Source organism: Mesoplodon bidens, assembly GCF_964165515.1.
Source record: "Mesoplodon bidens genome assembly, chromosome: 14".
Lineage (NCBI taxonomy): Eukaryota > Metazoa > Chordata > Mammalia > Artiodactyla > Ziphiidae > Mesoplodon > Mesoplodon bidens.
Window position 1 is genome coordinate 10927382 of NC_138170.1, and position 22300 is coordinate 10949681.

Consider the following 22300-nt stretch of genomic DNA (forward strand, 5'->3'; position numbering starts at 1 on the left):
TGCATTTAGAGGTGGGTGGAAGAGGAACCAGTAAATGAGCCCATAAGGAGCAGCAGCTATGGAGGTAGGGAAAATCAGGGGAATGTGGTGCTATGCAAGCTGAGAGAGGAATGTTTCAAGGAAGAGGGTGTGGTGCTATGGAAGCTGAGAGAGGAATGTTTCAAGGAAGAGGGACTGACTGACCAAATGGAAGCTGCAGAGAGGCTGAACTGAATACAAATAAAAAATATCCATTGGATTTGACAACATGGAAGTCATTGGAGACTTTGACAAGAGCAGTCTCAGAGGAATGGTAGGAACAGAAACTAGAATAGGAGGTGAGACTGAGAGGTGTGAGTATAGACAGCTGTTGTAGACAAGTTTGATGTGGAAGAGAAAGGAGATAGCTGAAAGAGGATGTAGGGTGTCAAGGGAGTTTTGCTTTTCTGTCTGTTTGCTTTGTTTTTTGAAGAGGGGAAACAGAAGCTTGTTTGCATATAAAGGAATAATCCAGTAGAGGAGAGTTTCAAGGTGCAGGAGAGAGATGAAGTCCTTGAAAAGGTAAAAGCGTGTAGGATTCAGTGCATGAGGCGAGGGATTTGTCTTTATTAAGGGACACTATTATTGTAGAGAAGACAGAGAACAGAATACTTGAGGGAAGTTTATAGATCCAGTGGTAGGACAATGAATAAGTCCCCCCTCTGAAGGTTTCTGTTTTTCTCACTGGAGTGTAAGGTGAGGTCATCAGCTGAGACAAAGGGGGCCCTGTATGGCAGGTACCAGGGAGGGGGAGGTTTGAGGAGAGAGGGGAAAATATAAGACGTCTCTGAGGATGGGAAATTTACCAGGGAAACCTGATGGGTTGGAGGTTTGTGGTCATTAGTTTAAAATAAAATGGGTCACCTGCCCTCTCACCTTCCTCCCCTTCCTTTTTTTTTTTTTTGTCTATTTTATTTTTATTTATTTATTTATTTATTGGCTGCGTTGGGTCTTTGTTGCCGTGCGCAGGCTTTCTCTAGTTGCAGCGAGCAGGGGCTACTCTTCGTTGCGGTGTGTGGGCTTCCCATTGCGGTGGCTTCTCTTGTTGCGGAGCATGGGCTCTAGGTGCGCAGGCTTCGGTAGTTGTGGCATGCGGGCTCAGTAGTTGTGGCTCACCGGCTCCAGAGCGCAGGCTCAGTAGTTGCGGCGCACGGGCTTAGTTGCTCTGTGGCATGTGGGATATTCCCGGACCAGGGCTTGAACCCATGTCCCCTGCATTGGCAGGTGGATTCTTAACCACTGCGCCACTGGGGAAGCCCTCCTTTCTTTCTTCTTTGCTATTTGGGACCCACTGAGGTAGGAAGCTAGGCAAGGTGGGGACCCAGAGAGGGGTCAGAGCTGAGTAAGGCAGCAGCCTAGCAAGGGTGGGGAGACTGGTTGCATGCAGAGGGTTGAGTAGGGGAAGGGAATATATATGATTAAAAATAATTTAAGCAAAATAATTTTAAAGTTAATATTACAATAAACATGTAAGCACAACATTGTAGAATGCAAAGAGAGTTTTCATATCACAGCATCTTGTTGTTATCCAAGGCATTTTAGAGGCCAGTCCTTCTAGGTATATTTGATAATGAGGAAAATAAAGTGAATTCCCCAAAGTCACATAACAACTTGATGGCATAGTTGAGTCTAGAATCCTGGGATTCAGATTCCCAGGCCACCACTCTTTCTACAACAAAATAGCAGTGCTCAAACACTTGATATACTTATTGTAAAAAAGTGGATTATCAGAATGAAAACACTGGTCAGGAAAGAATATTCCAATGGCTTTTTTTTTTTTTTTTTTTGCCACATCACGCATCATGGGGGATCTTAGTTCCCTGACCAGGGATGGAACCTGTGCCCCCTGCAGTGGAAGCTCAGATTCTTAACCACGGGACTGCCAAGGAAGTTCCTCTAATGGCATTTTCTTATAAATTCCCCAATTTCAACTATTTGGAAAAATTGTGGTCGTTCAGATTTCTGCCCTAAAAAGTAGGTTTATATATGCTCAGTTATTGCTCTTCTAGAAGAAAATCTTTGTTGAATAGGAACACATCACTGTGTGTTCAAAAATGTAGAAATTAGAAAACAAAAAATTGTAGAAATTAGAACTTTATTATATTATAAATATTTCCAGAATATAAACTGATTTTGTATCAAGACTTCTTGAAACATTTAAAACTGTATGTAACTTAAGCTTATTATAATGTATGTCATTTTCCACTTTCCAATCTAGAAAATGTACTGCAAGTTAGATCTAACAAAGGAAAAAAAAATCAATCTAAACTGCTTCACAGAGAAAACGAATATAAAAACACCCACCCCAAACTAAAACCCAATCAAGAAATAGATTCTGTAAAGCCTATTAATCCTCCAATTTAAAATAAATGACCTCCCAAGGGAAAAACACTTCCACCATCATAGCAATTTGATGAATAAAGCATTTTATTTACCTCATTAAGGGAAATTACATTATGTATAAGAAAAATGTAGTAATGATTTTAGAAGGAGGAAAAGTAATTTCCATGTTGGACAGCAAGTACACTGTTTTCTGTTCACTTAGCCTTTGTACCTGTTCACATGAAAAGAGCGATATGAACGTGGACATCATAAAACCAAGCTCCTCAACTATGTTTTCAGTTTAACCTCAGGAGAACCAATGCAAGAGCTTCAAAATCCAAGGATAGACTGGTCCCAAAGCATCTCCTCTTCTGTCCTTTCTTTCCCTTGTTCCTTTTTCTCTCTTCTACGCTTACGTTCCTCTTTCTTAGAGGCTACATCTCGGCCTTTTTTCTCCTTTCGGTTCTTATGCTTTTCTGTACTGACTCTGACTGTTTCCACCTCTGTTTTGTTTCCTTGGACACTCTTGTGTTTGTCTAAATCTATTTCCTCGTAAGCTTTCTTCCTCTTATGCTTGGGCCTCTCCTCTTCTGGTTTTTCCCGGCCTTCCTCTGGGTGCCTTTTTCTCTTCTGATGTATCTGTTTATAACTAGTTTGATGGGCACTGGTACTGTCTTCTGAGGAGAGGTGCCTGTAAGCTCCAGATTCTACACCGTATGAGCCACAGTTATACTCTTGTGGACTAAAGTTCAGGGCTACTGGTTTTCCTGAGAAACAGTCCCTGGTGAATTGATGGTAGGCCAGGGAGTCCAGTCTCAGTCTGCTGTCATGAGCTGGTAGCCACTGAGGTAACCGCTTCTCCACTGCTTGTGACATATTGCATGGTCTTCGGTAGGTCTGGGTGGGTTCATAAGGGAGTCTTTGATCAAACATTCTACACCTGGGTCTAGAATCAACCTCTTCTTTGTATCCACAGGTTTCCAAATAATCCTCTCTCATCTTTCTGAAACACGTCTTTGGCTCTAAGCCTCTGGCTTTCTGCACTTGGATATAATCCTCAAGTTCATCTTGAAAAGAGTCAGATGTCTTCTTTGAATGCTTCATTAGGTTGACAAGGGATTCTCTGTAGAGAAGATGGGAGAAAATTCTTCTTACTATATTATTTTATGCTGAATATTTCTTTTACTCTTGAAAAGAGTCTCAAAAAACAAAATAAAGAAGCCCAAACAAATTAAAACCTACTTTGGCATGGAAGTTAAACATCATGACATTAACTGCCAAAAAGGAGCATCAGAAAGGTCAAATATTGCCTAGGTCACTCACAAATAATTTTATCTTTCTCAGAAGTGGGATGAAGAGGGTAGAAAGGAGCTGACATATAGAATTCTTTGGTAGGGCTAAAAACGTTAAGGAATATAGGGATACAACGACTTACACATCCATGGTGACTGGCCTGATCTGAATGTTCAAACGATTTCTAAAGTTCAGATTAGTCAATTTTTTGTATACTGCTATCTAAGAAAAGTAACAAACCATAGAGAAGTAATTTGATCTTTAAAATCTTCTGTTTACTCAAACAAAATAAAATGAACAAATATACTCACCTGACTAGAGTATTGTAAGACTTAATAATAAAAGGATGTTTGTAAAATGGTTTGGGAATGCTGGAAATTAGAAATTCAGCTATGAGACAAAACTAATCATAGGTATAGGGCATGAGGAAAGACGAGGGAAAAGAGTTCCGTATCTTCAGAACAGGGTCTTGGATTTCATTCCATGACTTCTGATTGGTGAAAAAAGCGTTCTAGAATGCCTTCTGTTTTGTTCTCTATTATTAAAGGACTGGTGGGAGGGTTAAGGAAGGCAGTGGAGGTGACACCTGAGAGGGGCTAGGATTTATGTGGGGAAAAGTTTCAAAAGAAATTTAAAGCGGATAATGCTAGTCTTCGTTTGCTTGTTTAAATTTCTTTTGGGGGGTGGGGGTAGTACAACTACTATTTCTCTTTCTCTCCCCTCACCTCAAATCCTGCATTACAAATCTAGCAGAAAAGGTACTCACTATGAGATGATAATGCGCTAGATATTTTTGTGTTATACTTTATTTCCAAAAATTAGGAGGCAGTGTAACCCATGCAGAATCAAACATTTCTTTCCATGAACAGAACAAGTCTGAGAGCAATCTAGAGTCACTAATGATGAGCTAGCTTTACTGGCAATTTGAGGTTAAAAAGAAAGTCTAAATGAAGCCTAATTTGGTGAGTCAGAAAATTTAGCTCTTATTCTACTCAAACAGTATAAAAATTCTGACTAGAGCAAAATAATGTAACAAATAATTGATTAAATATGGGTAAAAAATTTGAACAGACACTTCAGAAAAGAATATATACAAAGGGACAATAAACAAATGAAAGATGCTCAATGTCATTCATCATCAAGCAAATGTCAATTAAAACCACAAAAAGGTACTACCTCACACTCACTAGAATGACTGAAATTAAAGAGACTGGTGAGCATGTGGAACAAATGAAATTCTCATACATCGCTGGTAGGGATGTAAAAGGATACAATTACTTGGAAAACAGTCTGGTAGTTTCTGAGGAAGTTAAACATACACTTAACATACGATACAGTTATTCCACTCCTAGATATTTATCCAAAAGAAAAGGAAGTATATGTCCACATAAAGACTTATACATGAATGTTCATAGCAGTGTTATTTGTAATAGCCCTGGAAAGGAAAAAAAAAACCAAATATTGATCAACAGGTGAATGCATAAATCAAATAGTGGTATATCTATAGAATGGAATCAATGATAAAAAGGAATAGATTATTGATACACTTGAAATAGATGAATCTCAAAATAATCATGCTGAATGAAAGAAGCCTGACCAAAGAGTACATAATATATGATTCCATATATATAAAACTCTTAAAAATGCAAACTAATCTGTAGTAACACAGTGGTTGCTTGGGGATGAGGCAGGAAAAAGTAGGAGGGAGCGATTATAAATGGCACTTTTGTGGGTATGGATATGTTTACTATCTTAATTGTGGTGATCATTTCATGGGTATATACACCTTTCAAGACCTATCAAACTGTATACCTGGAATACATACCGTTTACTGTATGTCAACTATACCTCAATAAAACTGTTAAAAGTCACTAATAAGATTAAAAAGATGTTGATAATTGTTAAAACTGGATGGTGGGTACATGAGCATTCATAATACTGCTTTCTCTCCTTATATGTTTAAACATGTTTATAATAAAAAGATTTCACTTCATAGCCACTAGGATGGCTATAATCAAAAAGACAGATAGGTGCCACTTGTTGAGACACAGATCAAGAAAGAGCCCCTGTAGCAATCATCTATCCTATAAGCTTATAGCCTCATCCACCAGAGGGCAGACAGTAGAAGCAAGAAAAACTACGATTCTGCAGCCTGTGGAAGGAAAACCACATTCACAGAAAGATAGACAAAATGAAAAGGCAGAGGACATTGTACCAGATGAAGGAACAAGGTAAAACCCCAGAAAAACAACTAAATGAAGCGGAGATAGGCAACCTTCCAGAAAAAGAATTCAGAATAATGATAGTGAAGATGATCTAGGACCTCGGAAAAAGAATGGAGGCAAAGATCGAGAAGATACAAGAAATGTTTAACAAAGACCTAGAATAATTAAAGAACAAAGACCTAGAAGAATTAAAGAACAAACAAACAGAGATGAACAATACAATAACTGAAATGAAAAATACACTAGAAGGAATCAATAGCAGAATAACTGAGGCAGAAAAATGGATAAGTGACCTGGAAGACAGAATGGTGGAATTCACTGCTGTGGAACAGAATAAAGAAAGAAGAATGCAAAGAAATGAAGACAGACTAAGAGACCTCTGGGACAACATTAAACTCACCAACATTCACATTATAGGGGTCCCAGAAGGAGAAGAGAGAGAGAGAAAGGACCCGAGAAAATATTTGAAGAGATTATAGTCAAAGACTTCCCTAACATGGGAAAGGAAATAGCCACCCAAGTCCAGGAAGCGCAGAGAGTTCCAGCAGGATAAACCCAAGGAGAAACATGCTAAGACACATAGTAATCAAATTGACAAAAATTAAAGACAAAGAAAAATTACTGAAAGCAACAAGGGAAAAATGACAAATAACATACAAGGGAAAAATGACAAATAACATACAAGGGAACCCCCATAAGGTTAACAGCTGATTTCTCAGCAGAAACTCTACAAGCCAGAAGGAAGTGGCATGATATACTTAAAGTGATGAAAGGGAAGAATCTACAACCAAGATTACTCTAACTGGCAAGGATCTCATTCAGATTTGATGGAGAAATCAAAAGCTTTACAGACAAGCAAAAGCTAAGAGAATTCAGCACCACCAAACCAGCTCTACAACAAATGCTAAAGGAACTTCTCTAAGTGGGAAACACAAGAGAAGAAAAGGACCTACAAAAATAAACCCATAACAATTAAGAAAATGGTAATAGGAACATACATATCGATAATTACCTTAAACGTGAATGGATTAAATGCTCCAACAAAAAGACACAGGCTCGCTGAATGGATACAAAAAAAGGACCCATATATATGCTGTCTACAAGAGACCCACTTCAGACCTAGGGACACATACAGACTGAAAGAGGGGATGGAAAAAGATATTCCATGCAAATGGAAATGAAAAGAAAGCTGGAATAGCAATACTCATATCAGATAAAATAGACTTTAAAATAAAGAATGTTACAAGAGACAAGGAAGGACACTACATAATGACCAAGGCATCAATCCAAGAAGAAGATATAACAATTATAAATATATATGCACCCAACATAGGAGCACCTCAATACATAAGGCAACTGCTAACAGCTATAAAAGAGGAAATCGACAGTAACACAATAATAATGGGGGACTTTAACCCCTCACTTACACCAATGGACAGATCATCCAAACAGAAAATTAATAAGGAAACACAAGCTTTAAATGACACAATAGACCAGAGAGATTTAATTGATATTTATAGGACATTCCATTCAAAAACAGCAGATTACACTTTCTTCTCAAGTGCTCATGGATCATTCTCCAGGATAGATCACATCTTGGGTCACAAATCAAACCTCAGTAAATTTAAGAAAACTGAAATCATATCAAGCATCTTTTCTGACCACAACGCTATGAGATTAGAAATCAATTACAGGGGAAAAAATGTAAAAAACACAAACACATGGAGGCTAAACAATACGTTACTAAATAACCAAGAGATCACTGAAGAAATCAAAGAGGAAATAAAAAACTACCTAGAGACAAATGACAATGAAAACATGATGATCCAAAACATATGGGATGCAGCAAAAGGAGCTCTAAGAGGGAACTTTATAGCTATACAAGCCTACCTCAAGAAACAAGAAAAATCTCAAGTAAATAATCTAACCTTACACCTAAAGGAACTAGAGAAAGAAGAGCAAACAAAACTCCAAGTTAGTAGAAGGAAAGAAATCATAAAGATCAGAGCAGAAATAAATGAAATAGAAACAAAGAAAACAATAGCAAAGATCAATAAAACTAAAAGCTGGTTCTTTCAGAAGATAAACATAATTGATAAACCATTAGCCAGACTCATCAAGAAAAAGGGAGAGGACTCAAATCAATGAAATCAGAAATGAAAAAGGAGAAGTTACAACAGACACCGCAGAAATACAAAGCATCCTAAGAGACTACTACAAGCAACTCTATGCCAATAAAATGGACAACCTGGAAGAAACAGACACATTCTTAGAAAGGTATAACCTTCCAAAACTGAACCAGGAAGAAATAGAAAATATGAACAGACCAATCACAAGTAATGAAATTGAAACTGTGATTAAAAATCTTCCAACAAACGAAAGTACAGGACCAGATAGCTTCACAGGTGAACTCTTTTTTTTTTTTTTTGCGGAACGTGGGCCTCTCACTGTTGTGGCCTCTCCCATTGTGGAGCACAGGCTCCGGATGCGCAGGCTCAGCGGCCATGGCTCACGGACCCAGCCACTCCACGGCATGTGGGATCGTCCCGGACCAGGGCATGAACCCATGTCCCCTGCATCAGCAGGCGGACTCTCAACCACTGCGCCACCAGGGAAGCCCTTCACAGGTGAATTCTATCAAACATTTAGAGAAGAGCTAACATCCATCCTTCTCAAACTGTCCCAAAAAATTGCAGAGGAAGGAAAACTCCCAAATTCATTCTATGAGGCCACCATCACCCTGATACCAAAACCAGACAAAGATACTACAAAAAAAGAAAATTACAGACTAGTATCACTGATGAATATAGATGCAAAAATCCTCAACAAAATACTAGCAAACAGAATCCAACTACACATTAAAAGGATCATACACCATGATCAAGTGGGATTTATCCCAAGGATGCAAGGATTCTTCAATATACGCAAATCAATCCATGTGATACACCATATTAACAAATTGAAGAAGAAAAACCATATGATCATCTCAATAGATCAGAAAAAGCTTTTGACAAAATTCAACACCCACTTATGATAAAAACTCTCCAGAGAGTGGGCATAGAGGGAACCTACCTCAACATAATAAAGGCCATATATGACAAACCCACAGCAATGTCATTCGCAATGGTGAAAAACTAAAAGCATTTCCCCTAAGATCAGGAACAAGACAAGGATATCCACTCTCACCACTATTATTCAACAAAGCTTTGCAGGTCCTAGCCATGGCAATCAGAGAAGAAAAAGAAATAAAAGGAATACAAATTGAAAAAGAAGAAGTAAAACTGTCACTGCCTGCAGATGACATGACACTATACATAGAGCATCCTAAAGATGCCACCAGAAGACTACTAGAGCTAATCAATGAATTTGGTAAAGTTGCAGGATAGAAAATTAATGCACAGAAATCTCTTGCATTCCTATACACTAACAACAAAAGATCAGAAAGAGAAATTAAGGAAACAGTCCCATTTACCACTGCAACAAAAAGAATAAAATACCTAGGAATAAACCTACCTAGGGAGACAAAAGACCTGTATGCAGAAAACTATAAGACACTGATGAAAGAAATTAATGATGATACCAACAGATGGAGAGATATACCATGTTCTTGGATTGGAAGAATCAATATTGTGAAAATGACTATGCTACCCAAAGCAATCTACAGGTTCAATGCAATCCCTATCAAATTACGAATGGCACTTTTTACAGAACTAGAACAAAAAATCTTAAAATTTGTATGGAGACACAAAAGATCCTGAATAGCCAAAGCAGTCTTGAGGGAAAAAAACGGAGCTGGAGGAATCAAACTCCCTGACTTCAGACTATACTACAAAGCTACAGTAATCAAGACAATATGGTACTGACACAAAAACAGAAATATAGATCAATGGAACAGGATAGAAAGCCTAGAGATAAACCCATGCACCTATGGTCAACTAATCTATGACAAAGGAGGCAAGGATATACAGTGGAGAAAAGAAAGTCTCTTCAATAAGTGGTGCTGAGAAAACTGGACAGCTAGCTACATGTAAAAGAATGAGATTAGAACACTCCTTAACACCATACACAAAAATAAACTCAAAATGGATTAGAGACCTAAATGTAAGACCGGACAGTATAAAACTCTTAGGGGAAAACATAGGAAGAACACTCTTTGACATATATCACAGCAGGATCTTTTTTGATCCACCTCCTAGAGTAATGGAAATAAAACCAAAAATAAACAAATGGGACCTAATGAAACTTAAAAGCTTTTGCAAAGCAAAGGAAACTGCAAACAAGACGAAAAGACAACCCTCAGAATGGGAGAAAATATTTGCCAACGAATCAACGGACAAAGGATTAATCTCCAAAATATATAAACAGCTCATGCAGCTCAATATTAAAAAAAACAAACAACTCAATCAAAAAATGGGCAGAAGACCTAAATAGACATTTCTCCAAAGAAGACATACAGATGGCCAAGAAGCACATGAAAAGCTGCTCAACATCACTAATTATTAGAGAAATGCAAATCAAAACTACAATGAGGTATCACCTCACACCCATTAGAATGGGCATTATAAGAACATCTACAAACAACAAATGCTGGAGAGGGTGTGGAGAAAAGGGAACCCTCTTGCACTCTTGGTGGGAATGCAAATTGATACAGCCACTATGGAGAACAGTATGGAGGTTCCCTAAAAAACTAAAAATAGAAGTACCATATGGTTCAGCAATCCCACTTCTGGGCATATACCCAGAGAAAATCATAATTCAAAAACACACATGCACCCCAATGTTCACTGCAGCACTATTTACAATAGCCAGGTCATGGAAGCAACCTAAATGCCCATCGACAGACGAATGGATAAAGATGTGGTACATATATACAATGGAGTATTACTCAGCCATAAAAAAGAACTAAGTTGGGTCATTTGCAGAGACATGGATGGATCTAGAGACTGTCATACTGAGTGAAGTAATTCAGAAAGAGAAAAACAAATATCATATATTAACACATATATGTGGAACCTAGAAAAATGGTACAGATGAACCTGTTTGCAGGGCAGAAATAGAGATGCAGATGTAGAGAACAAACGTATGGACACCAAGGGGGGAAAGTGGTGGTGGGGGGGTGGTGTGATGAATTGGGAGATTGGGATTGACATATATAAACTAATATGTATCAAATGGATAACTCACAAGAACCTGCTGTATAAAAAAATACAAAAAAAAGACATAATAATAAGTGTTGACAAAAAGGAGGAAAAACTGGAAACTTCATTCATTCTTGGTGCAAATATAAAATGTGCAGCTACTTTGGAAAACAGTTTGGCAGTTCCTCAAAGTGTCAAACATAGAGTTACCACATAACCCTAGCAATTTCACTCTTAGGTTTCAACGCAAGAGGACTGAAAATCTATGTCCACACAAAAACTTGTACAAAAATGTACACAGCAGCACTATTCCTAACAGCTAAAAGCAGAAATGACTCAGTGATCATCAACTGATGAATGGATAAATAAAATGTGGCAATTCACACAATGGAATATTATTCAGCAATAAAAAGGAATGAAATACTAATAAATGGTACAATGTGGATGAACCTTGAAGACATGCAGAGTGAAAGAAGCCAATCCCCAAAGATCACAGATGGTGCAGAGATGAATGAAGAGGTGAATGGAACCTTACCTTTATCAGGTTGAGAACTTGGTGGAGAAATTTGATCATATTCACCCATTAATTGCTTCAGTTTTTTAGCATGAACTTTCCCCAAATAGTGAGACTGTACAACCACTGAGGAGCTAAAAACCATGATGCAGAGATTAAAAAATCTATTTTTTGTCCAATACTCCACTCCTATTCACCTGAAACCAAGCACAGTCTTGTTATAACAATTAAATAATTCAAAGTTTAGAATTACATCAACATAGATCAACCATCTGAAAACTCATAAAATACATCTTCAATTTCTTATTTTGCTTCCTGTAAATCTGAAAGTAAAGCTAACTTTTTGAGTATGTATTTTACCTTGAAAAATAAATAATATTGTTTATTTTAGAGAAAGTGATCCAAATTTATACCTCTGAATTTGAAGATAGCACTCATGCGTTTTAATATATTTAGTCTGAACTAACACTTTTAGAGTTTTGCTTGCTTTCAAGTCAAAGTACCAGCTTCCGTATAAAAAATACTAACAATTTAGAAGCTCTTTATTTTCAACCTACCTCATAATGTGAAATCCACTGCGATTCAAATTATGGCACTATTCCTTATAAGTCTTTTACAAAAGGTATCTGTAAAAAGTTCAGTCTTTGCTCATTCAACATGGTATCTATGAATAAAATAAAGAGAGGTAAGACATTTAGGGTAATATTTTCAATCTTCAACTGGATATCATTTCATATACCATCTCAAATCTTAATTTCCTAAGTGCTTGCAAGGCTAAAGTACTGGCTTTTTGCTTATTAGAATGACAATTTTAGTATAAAAACATTTAGTAAGCCTCTGATATTTACTATGGTAATATATTTTTTAGTCCAGAAAATACCATTCTGAAGGAGAAGTTATTAGGGCACCAGTAGAACTCTGGACTTTATGGAAATGATCTGGGGCATCCAGCCCTAGTACTTCGTGTCTTATAGCAGACATGTTACTGACTTCTACTGACCTTTGTAATTGCTAAAATCCCAGAGGTAGCATTTCTCTCCCCACGTTGGCTGTCTTCTCCCATCTGGTACTTAATGTAATTGACTAATTTCTCTAAATGCAGGACTTTACACTTCATCTTGTAATGGGTTTAGGCCACCATTCCTACCTCTGACGATCTTTAAAATTCAAATTGTTTTAATCTTGACATTTGCTACTTTTCCCACACATAGTTTTTATATGCATTCAGTCTATGTGTTCATCCATGTTACTGGCGAAAACTTTAAGTAGGAAGACAGTAAGATAATACCTATGGCACGCTACAAAGAATTCACCCTTTTCCTTCATCTAGGATTGATCTATTCATTCCCAATAAGAAAGACATTAAGAATTTCATAGAATCTTGAGTTTATTCCAAAATTAAATTCAGCATCTTTACGTGAACACTCAATGCTTCTCCACTCCGCTCCCCACCATCTTCCTTCTTATGAGTCTGATTATTCAAATCTATTTGTACTATATAAATGTCTTATTTTTCCATTTTATTAATATTTGAAAAACACATGACATGTCTTCCTAAATTGTAACTATTCTTTCTACAGCAATCGTTCTCAATCTCAATCATTTTGACCAAAGCATTCTATACAGTCAGACAAGTGAACTCTTATTGCCTGGAGGTCTAGGGAGTATACAGCCTAGAGATCAATCACAGAAAGATGTATTTCAAGTTTCATGATTAACCTTAAAAACTCGTCAACTTCTTGAATACTAGCCTTAAAACATCCATTTTATGTAAAAGTTTGAATTTAATCTTTAAATAAAATGTGCCATTTAAACTTCAAGTACCTCCTGGCACACTGCTGGATACCCCAAAATCTCACAGAAATCTGAGTGTCCTCACTGAAGAATATGATCCCACAACATTCCTCTGACCTACCAGATGGTTCACAAAAGAAAATCAGGCATGGCATCACTTGTACTTTTAGTAAACCTGAAATTGCCTTTTATGGTCACTTCAAAGTATTACATTTACAAGTCACCTATTAATAATTTGTTCTGTAACACTTACCCAGCATTGCCCTTACCATGTACCAGGTACTATTTCAGCACTTAAGAATAGTAACTAATTTTATCCTCCTAAGAAGCCTATGGGGTAAGTACTATTATATAACTACATACATAGTTAATAGATGAGGAAACTGAGGCATAGAAAAGTTAAGGAACATGTCTGTGATTGCAGTTAATAAATGACAGGAGCAGTCTGGCTCCAGAATCTGTTATTAACTGATATGCTTGGCTGCCTTTCCAACTGATGTAAAACTTCTCCACATTCTGGAATCCACTTCTCTGCTTTTACAAAACCTGAAATATTTCCTGATCTCCAGGGCTTTACACAGCTTTCCATTAAAAAAAATGAAAAGTTAGCCACAAAATGGTGGAATGCATTCTTATTTCATACATCAGACAAAGGACTTATATCTAGAATAAATAAAGAACTCTATGACTCAATAATAAGACAAACTCAGTTAAAAATGGGTAAACGATTTGAACAGACATTTCAGAAAAAAATATAAACAGCCAAGTAAATGCAAATTAAAACCATGAGATAATACTACACCATCATCAGAATGACTAAATTAAAAGGATTGAAAATACCAAGTGTTGGGAAGGATACTGAACAACTGGAACTCCCATACACTACTAGTTAGAATTTAAAATGGTACAACTTTACAATCTGACAATTTCTTTAAAAGTTAAATACCTACTATATGATCCAGTCATTTCACTCATATGTATTTGCCCAAGAGAACTGAAAACATATGTCCATGCAAATACCTGTACATGAATATTCACAGAAGCTTTATTTGTAATAGCCCAAAACTGAAACAACCCTAATGTCTATCAACAAGGGAATGGCTAAACAAAATGTGGTATATCCGTACAACAGAATTATTCAGCTGTAAAAATGAACGAAATAGCAAGACATACAACATGGATGAATCACAGAATCATCATGTTGAGTAAGAGACAAAAGAGTACCTACTATGAGTCTACTTATAAAAAGTTCTAGAAATGCAAACTAATCTATAGTGATAGAAAGCAGATTAGTGGTTGCCAGGGACAGGGGTGGAGGGAGGGATGGACTGTAAAGGGGCAGGAAGAAACTGTTGGGGTTGGTGGAAACATTTGGCATTTTGTTTATGAAGGTGGTTTCGTGGGAGTATACACCTGTCAAAAACTCATTGAACTGTACACTTTAAATAAGTGCCGTTTATTTTAAGTATACCTCAGTAAAGTGTACGAGAGGAGCTTAAAGATCTATGATGAATGTTTTGAAAAAAAACTTCTACCTTAATTTGTTAAACTGGATTTTTATGTGTTGGCTTTGTTTCTAGAAAGATCACCCACCTAACAAAGCTCAAGTCACCTATGCAGAACTACTGGTTGTCATACTATGTTAATTATCCCACTGCTTCTAGGAGCCAGACACAGGGACTCTGGAGTCAGTTCTGGCATTTATTAGTTATATGACCTTGGTCAAGTTTCTCAACCTCTAACATAGGATATAACATACACCTCAGAGTTGTTGTGTGTCTTAAGGAAATTAATACATGTAAAGTGCTTAGAGGATTGCATGGCACATACTGAGTGCTGTACAGCTGAGCTGTTTTTTATTGTTATTCAGGATTTCATCTACTTAACTGATAGAATGAAATATTTTTCCAACCAATTATTCTAGTACCTACAGAAAGTAGAAAAGGTTATGGGTAAACAGGTCAGGAGTGCCTGACAGGAGTATCTGTTCTTTGTATCTCAAGCTAACTCATGTTTCAGAGGGACTTTGTTTTTTTTTTTTTTTTTTTTTTTGTTTTCTTTTAATGAAAGCTGAACGTTCAACTTGATCCTTGTTATCTTTTCTGATTGCTCTGACTTTAAACCAACACTTTATAAAGATTTCACTTTATGTCCTGTGTTAATGTCTGCTACATATAATGTCTAAAAGAATATGGAATGTCAAGCAGAAACACGCAGGCTATTTACAAGCTGGTATTAGGTCTCAAGCAAGAAATAGTTTGTCTCTTCTGAAACTAATCTGGAGTATTTTTTCAGTTGTACCTTCTAAAATTTTTGGAAAAAATCTAGCAAAATTCTGAAAACTTGACATTCCTATTTGTACACCACAAGCCTAGTTATAGACCAACACTCACAATACCATTTACTTTCAGGAAAGATATCATAGTGGAAAGAGAAAGAAAATGGAATCTTTTATTTTGGAGAAATGAAACTATGCACGTTGTTATTCAATAGCTGTACAAGGTTTGGTCTTTTTTATTTCAATATTAGTAGCTAAAGCCATTGCAAAAGCTAAAGTAATAAAAACACTGCACATGAACTACTGAGTTAAATATGAAACACATGAATAGTATGAATTACTCGTAATTCAAAACTGTCTTAAAAATGCTTCATATCTTAATAAAATACTAAGAACCACTCCACTTTTCCTAATTCTAGACCTGTCAGAGAGAATTTGTTACATTCCAACCACCCTTTTAGAAATAGCAAAACCTGAAATTAACTTTTGCATTGTATGAAATGTTTTTAATATGCCTCAATAGGTTTAATAGGTTGAACGAGCAAATCAACTCAATTTGAGTGAAAAATTTACTAAAATTTTTCACGCCCACAGCACATTATTTGATTTGTGTTGTGACATGGTATTAAAACATAATACAGCATAAAGGTTTTAAAAATATTTATTAAATATCTTTAATCAGTGAAGAAAAAAATGTTTGAGCAAAATTAGGAATGTTAATTTGCTAAGTTTTAGGTGTAATTAGGTTCCCTTTAATAAATTCTTCCTCTTTAATAAATATACCAAATTAATGGCATGGTCCTATACTTTTAAATTTAGTTCACTAAGAAAGACAATTTTCCCCCCTATTTGCATCTTCTTTCTCTCAGCAATGTTATGTAGCATTCACTGTACTTTGTTAAAGTTATCCAAAAGTGTTTTGGTTTTTGATGCAATAGTAAATAGTATTTTTAAGAAAGCCTCAATGTCTAATTGCTTGTTGCTAACATTTAGAAATACTATTGGATTTGTATATTGACCTTGTATTTCGTGTCCTTGATAAACTCACTTCTTATTCTAGTAGCATTTCCCAAAATTCCTTGGGGTTTTCTACATAGATGATCATAGCATCTGCAAATAAAGACAGTGTGATTTCTTCCTCTCCTATCTGTAAACGTTTTTCTTTTTCTTGTCTGACTATACTGGTTAGGGCCTCTAGTACAATATTGAAAAGAAGTGGTGAGGATGGATATCCTTGCTTTGTTCCTGGCTCTTGAGATTTGCAATCTTTTAATACCATTATAATCTTAGGAGAGACTAAGTAGAACACAGCACTAAGTTTTAGGAGACGAGGTAACGGATTCTGTTATCTTAACCAAAGTATGCTGGGATTTCCCTGGTGGTCCAGTGGTTAGGACTCCACGCTTCCACTGCAGGGGGCACAGGTTCGATCCCTGGTTGGGGAACTAATAAGATTTTACATGCCGAGTGGTGCGGCCAAAAAAAAAAAAAACCCCAAAGAAACCATTAACCAAAGTATGCTGTTTTATTTCTTTTTGTTTTGACCTTGTGGGTCAAATCCCATTTAAGAAGTTTTGAGAGATGCAGCGTGTACCTGTTAGCATCATGAATATTCTTAACTGTGTTAGTTATTAACCCTGCCTTTTCAGGAAATGAGATTAGTACGTGACCTATGAGTTTGCCAAGCTCTAGCTATTTTACACTAACACTACAACCATAAAAGTAACTGAGGATTTACTATGGCATATTTCCAATGACAAAATACAAAGAAATTAACAAAATCATTAATTACGGGCACTAGTTACATACTTAACATATAATATATGTCTTAACTTGAACTAAACCTTTGAACATCAATAATTATAAGTAATCTATGGCTAGCTAGCTCACGGCTCTTGCTTGTGAAATTAGTGTTACTTGGACCCATGGCAGACATCCTATCTCAGAATGCCATCAAACACATGCCAGTCCTTCTAAAAGATCAGTAAACGTGAATGGGTCTGTGAATGCTCTTGTCCTAACACACAGTACCTGGTCCATAGTAGGAGCTCTAACTGTTTTCTGAGTAACTGTAAGAAGGGCTGTTAGCTAGATTTTCTGTCATTTGACTCGAATCTCTGCTTACTGTCAAGAAAACAAAGGAACATTTTGGCAATTGCTATGTAAATGGATTTATGATTCAGTAAGAATTCAGAAATGTTCTTCATTCTTAAAATGAGTCTAATTTTTTTCCTAAAAAGCAGATAAGCAAGAACTGTTTGCTGTGGTTTTGTTTTTACTGATTTCTTAGGAATATTATTACTCAGTAGAACATTTTTAACTATCAAAAATATCTGAGAAACTTGACTGAATGAATTACAAAGTGTCCTGGAAAATCTTTCCCTTGACCATAAATGCAATGTATACTTCTTTTCATAGAAGTCTGGTCATGTGGTATTTCTTTGGGTTTTTGTGATTGAGTTTAATTTCTCAATTTCCTATTTATAATCTTACACTGTCTATATATTCCCTGCTTGCTAATTTTTAATCCTTACTGACCTTTGTTTGTTATCAAGCCCGATATAGAGGAGCTCCTTATAAGAGTGTTACAGCTATAGGTGAAAATGGATCAGCAGTTTTAATAGTATCAGGATCTTGAAAGTGAGAGTGGAATTTTAATAACTGGAAGCATGACAATTCTTTGATACCTTTTGGAGGAATCTCCTAATAAAGTCTTTTAAGAAAAAAAAAAGATACTGGCCAAGTACTAAGCAAATTTTTTTTCTCTTATTGTTCATGTACTATTATATTGGTAATTACGTTAGGCTTTTATAAATATTTAAACTAAAAATACCTTGGGTCTTACTCCTACTAGTGTTTTAAACAGTATATCAAATATTTACCATGTGTTAAGTAGCAGTTAACTGAAAAGTTAATTAAGGATATTTACTTAAAGCGACAAGAGGTAATTTTTAGGTAACAAGTTGTATTTTGTTTTTCAAATCCTAGTGGTCTCAAGCATAACTCAACAGACTTCACTAGTCTTTGAATGTCATTTGATGGCCATTAGAGGTCAAAGTTTCATGTTTTATGAATTGCTGTTCTAGTACACAGCCAAGCCATGGAAAGAATATCATTATGGAACAGCAAAATCAGTTCACAATTTTAGAGCTGACAAGGAGCTCAGTTTGGTTAGTGCAGACTTCAACCTCGACACTACTGACATTTTCAGTAGGATAATCCTTTGTTGTTTGTGTTGGTGGCCTGTGCATTTTAGGTTGTTTGCGGCATCTCTGGCCTATACCAAGTAGATGCCAGTAGCACCTGTAATCACCAAGCCCTTTCTTGTCCAGTGGCAAAAACCAAGGGGGAAAAAAAAGTCTCCAAACACTGTTAAATGTCTTCTGAGGAGGGGGTGGGGCAAAAGCACCCCTGATTTGAGAACCACTCAGTTGGGCTAGTCCAACTCCTCTCCCCACAGATGACAAAACTCAAGTCCAGGAAGTTTGGGACTTAGGGTCATACAGCTAGTTAAGAAATTAGCATTAGAACTTAACAGTCAAGACTCCTATTCCAGTATTCTCATACCACCTTGAAGCAGTATAGAAAAGTAACTGCTAGCATGGTGTGAACTGATTTAAAGTGTTTAGTAATTGCACATATTCAAAGTCATTGCAAAAAACCAAGTCTGGCAGAAAGCTGTTTTTTTTTTTTCCGTAAGAAACTGTTTCCAAATCTTCCTGTGATGTGGCCATGGGAGCTAAAATGAACTGTAGTCTTGACACCTATAAACTGCTCAGGCTTACTTGTTAGTGAAAGGCAGGAAATCTGGTATGAAAGCAGAAAATTCAAGAGATTTTATTTTTTAATATCCTAACAATCACACTAACCCAGGTTGATTGAAGACACTAAATCTAGTCTTCCAAAGGTTGTCTTCACTAAGGGACTTAATGGAACATCATTTGGTTGCAATGAAATTCTAATTTCCAGTTTTAGTGAATGGAATTTATATAAAGTTCTTACAAAATGTTTTAAGAAATTTATAATACTTTACTGTTTGCCATTCCTCCAGGTGAAAGGTATAAAAGATGATCGACTACCACACAAAAATAGAGTATACTGTGGAAGACGATGAAAATAAAAATTATTTTAATGAAGTTACTATATTTACTGTTGTCCCTCAGGAAAAAGGAAATTAAATTATCCAACAATGTTCTGGCTTCCACCATCTTCCTCTCTGAAGACAAAAGGCAACATAAGGCAACACTGCAGATACTAAAAATTAATTATGGAAATGAAGATGGCATAATGTTTTACTAGATCTTCTGCAGTGAGATCAAGCTCCACCGTCTAAAATCCTTTCCAAAACTTCCTTAAAGCCTAAACTCAGGGTTTGGAACCAGCAGTTTGTTTGCAGGTATACAGTAATTGTAGAAACTCAAACATCTCTTAGATTGAGATGATCAAGAAATAGCTCTTTGTGTTAGGGAAAATGTGCTGGTGAAAACTCTAGGCAGATACACTCCTTCCAAACTTCTGCACAAAGACTTGACCAAACTTGAACTTGGCCTCCAGCAGCCTGTGGCTACGGCCCTCGGATGAACCAGCCCCATTTTGAGCTCAGATCTGGAAAAACTTGGGGCTGTCAAAAGACATTTACTGTTTGTTCTAGCCAACACCTGATGACAGGTCCCTGGCCTCTCTTTAGTACTTACTAAAAAGGGATTACGACTGTGAACCCTTGCTCCGTCCCTCTGAGATGTATGTGTGTACCTCCTACAACTTAGGGAGTGTCTTTCTCAAGGATCTGGAAGCCATTCCTTTGCAGTGTTAATCATCAGGAAGGACAGGGCCTCTGTCTCCCAGTCCCTGTGGGAAAACAGAATCCTCACTTCCCTAACTGCCAGCAAACTGACACAGCTCGCCTGCAAGGACACCACCCAACCCTTTGTAATTCTGCACGTCCCTGCCTCTACTTGAGCTCCACCTTGCCCCATTCCTACATCTTCTCCCCAGACACCTCTGCGCAAATCGGAATGGAGCTCAGCTCTTTTCCTACTGTCAGTAGTTGCTGAATAAAAGCTGTTTTCGCCGCCCCGATGTCCTGCTTTATTAGCTTTGACGCTGGCAGGTACATATTAAAACTCAGACCACTGTCAAGATAGGGCTGTAAATCTTAGAGGCTTGTTTTACACGGCGTTACCCTCAAAAACCCGGGCAAACTCTACAAAGTGGTCCCTCAAAAGCCTCACCCCCTTGTCTCCTCTAGGGCCCGGCACCTTTCAGCTCGCCTGTTTACTTCCTACTCTCCCCAAACTCCGAACTCCACTTCTCCCCAAGTGTGAGTGAGGTCGCTACTTTCCAGGATGTTGATTTCACCCTGCGCAGGTCTACGCCCTTCCACGTCTGGGGCCTTTTCTCTCCCCGTCTCTGTCCCCTCGATCTCCGAGTGGCCTCATCATCCCCTTCCCTCTCCCTGACGCTTCAGATCCACGGCCTCGGCCTGGTCGCCTCTCTCCCGCTCCAACCTCAGCTTCCCCGGCAGCGATCCGCGTGGGGCACGGGCGCCCGTTTCCGGGGGTGGCGGGTGGAGAGGGGAGCGTACTCTCCGGGCCTGCCCGGCCTCTCCCTGGCCGTGGGGTCGAGGGGCTGAACGCCTGGGCCGCCCCCGCTGCCGGGGCGGGAACTCACCTTCTCTGAGGCAGGGGCGGCCGTCTACAACTACTGTCCCCCTCCCCGCCAACGCCGCCGGCCGGTGGGTAGGCCGAGGTGGAGTAGGCGGAGAGGCAGGGACAACCGCGGCCTCCGCCGCCGAGCAAGCGGGGTGGGAGCAGGAGGCGGAGAACGGACTTCCGGAGGGGAAGTTGCTGCCACCACCGGCGGCTAACTGGACAGCAGCGCCGCCATAGCGGCGAGGCGCGCTACTGCGGTTGCCCAGCAGTCCCGCTCCCAGAAAGCCCTGTTTAGCCCCGCCTTCCTGTTTACCCCGCCCCCTTCGTCCGCTACTTCCGGGCCTCTGTTCTAAACTGGCTTGCGCCCGCCGTTCTTCGACTGCTCCCGGTCTCTCCGTTGGAAGGAAGGAAAAGCTCGTGGGGCCGCTCACCTTGGGAGAGTGAATCTCAAACCACTAAGAAAAAAAGTCAGGAAATCTACGGATTCTACCTCCAAAATATCTGAAAAATACATGCTTTCCTGCTTTATCTGTTTTTCTTTTTTAATACAGAGTAGACTGAGCAAAATCCTTGGTTATGATACGTTGTCATCATTGCTCCATAAGTGATGTTTTTCTCTCTCCTTCTGGCTTCCTCAGTATATGCGTATATATATATACACACACACATTCATCCTTTCGTTCTCTGTCTTCCAAAGAAATCATTACCATGGTTTGTAGTCATCATTTCCTTTCATATGTATATACGTATCTTTAAAATATACATATTTATTTATTTTGGCTGCGCCGGGTCTTAGTTGCAGCACGCGAGATCTTTTAGTTGTGGCATGCATGCGGGATCTAGTTCCTCCACCAGAAATCGAACCCTGGTCCCCTGCCTTGGGAGCATGGAGTCTTACCCACTGGACCACCAGGGGAATCCCCATATGTATATATCTTTATCATATATAAGTGTGATGAAAAAAAGTTGAGATTGTTTCTGAATCTCAAAAGATTTATGTCTTTCTCTAGAAGTATTCTGGAACTTGTTTCACTGGACACTTTGAGGTTCATCCAAGCTGTTGCATA

General features: G+C 38.0%; 1 protein-coding gene across 2 annotated transcripts; it reads right to left on the bottom strand.

Annotated features, from left to right (window-relative positions):
* Nucleotides 1-2427: 2427 nt before the first annotated feature.
* KRCC1 (lysine rich coiled-coil 1) lies at nucleotides 2428-21430 on the bottom strand. Of its 2 annotated transcripts, XM_081254613.1 has the most exons (5): nucleotides 21253-21430; nucleotides 16602-16692; nucleotides 12068-12174; nucleotides 11532-11707; nucleotides 2428-3463 (listed from the first exon to the last, which is right to left on the bottom strand). In XM_081254613.1, the coding sequence occupies exon 5, from the start codon at nucleotides 3442-3444 to the stop codon at nucleotides 2671-2673; it is 774 nt and encodes a 257-aa protein (XP_081110739.1). In that variant the 5' UTR covers nucleotides 3445-3463; nucleotides 11532-11707; nucleotides 12068-12174; nucleotides 16602-16692; nucleotides 21253-21430; the 3' UTR covers nucleotides 2428-2670. The 2 variants fall into 2 exon arrangements, with proteins under 2 accessions (XP_081110739.1, XP_081110738.1); XM_081254612.1 differs by lacking the exon at nucleotides 16602-16692.
* Between the last annotated feature and the right edge of the window lie 870 nt (nucleotides 21431-22300).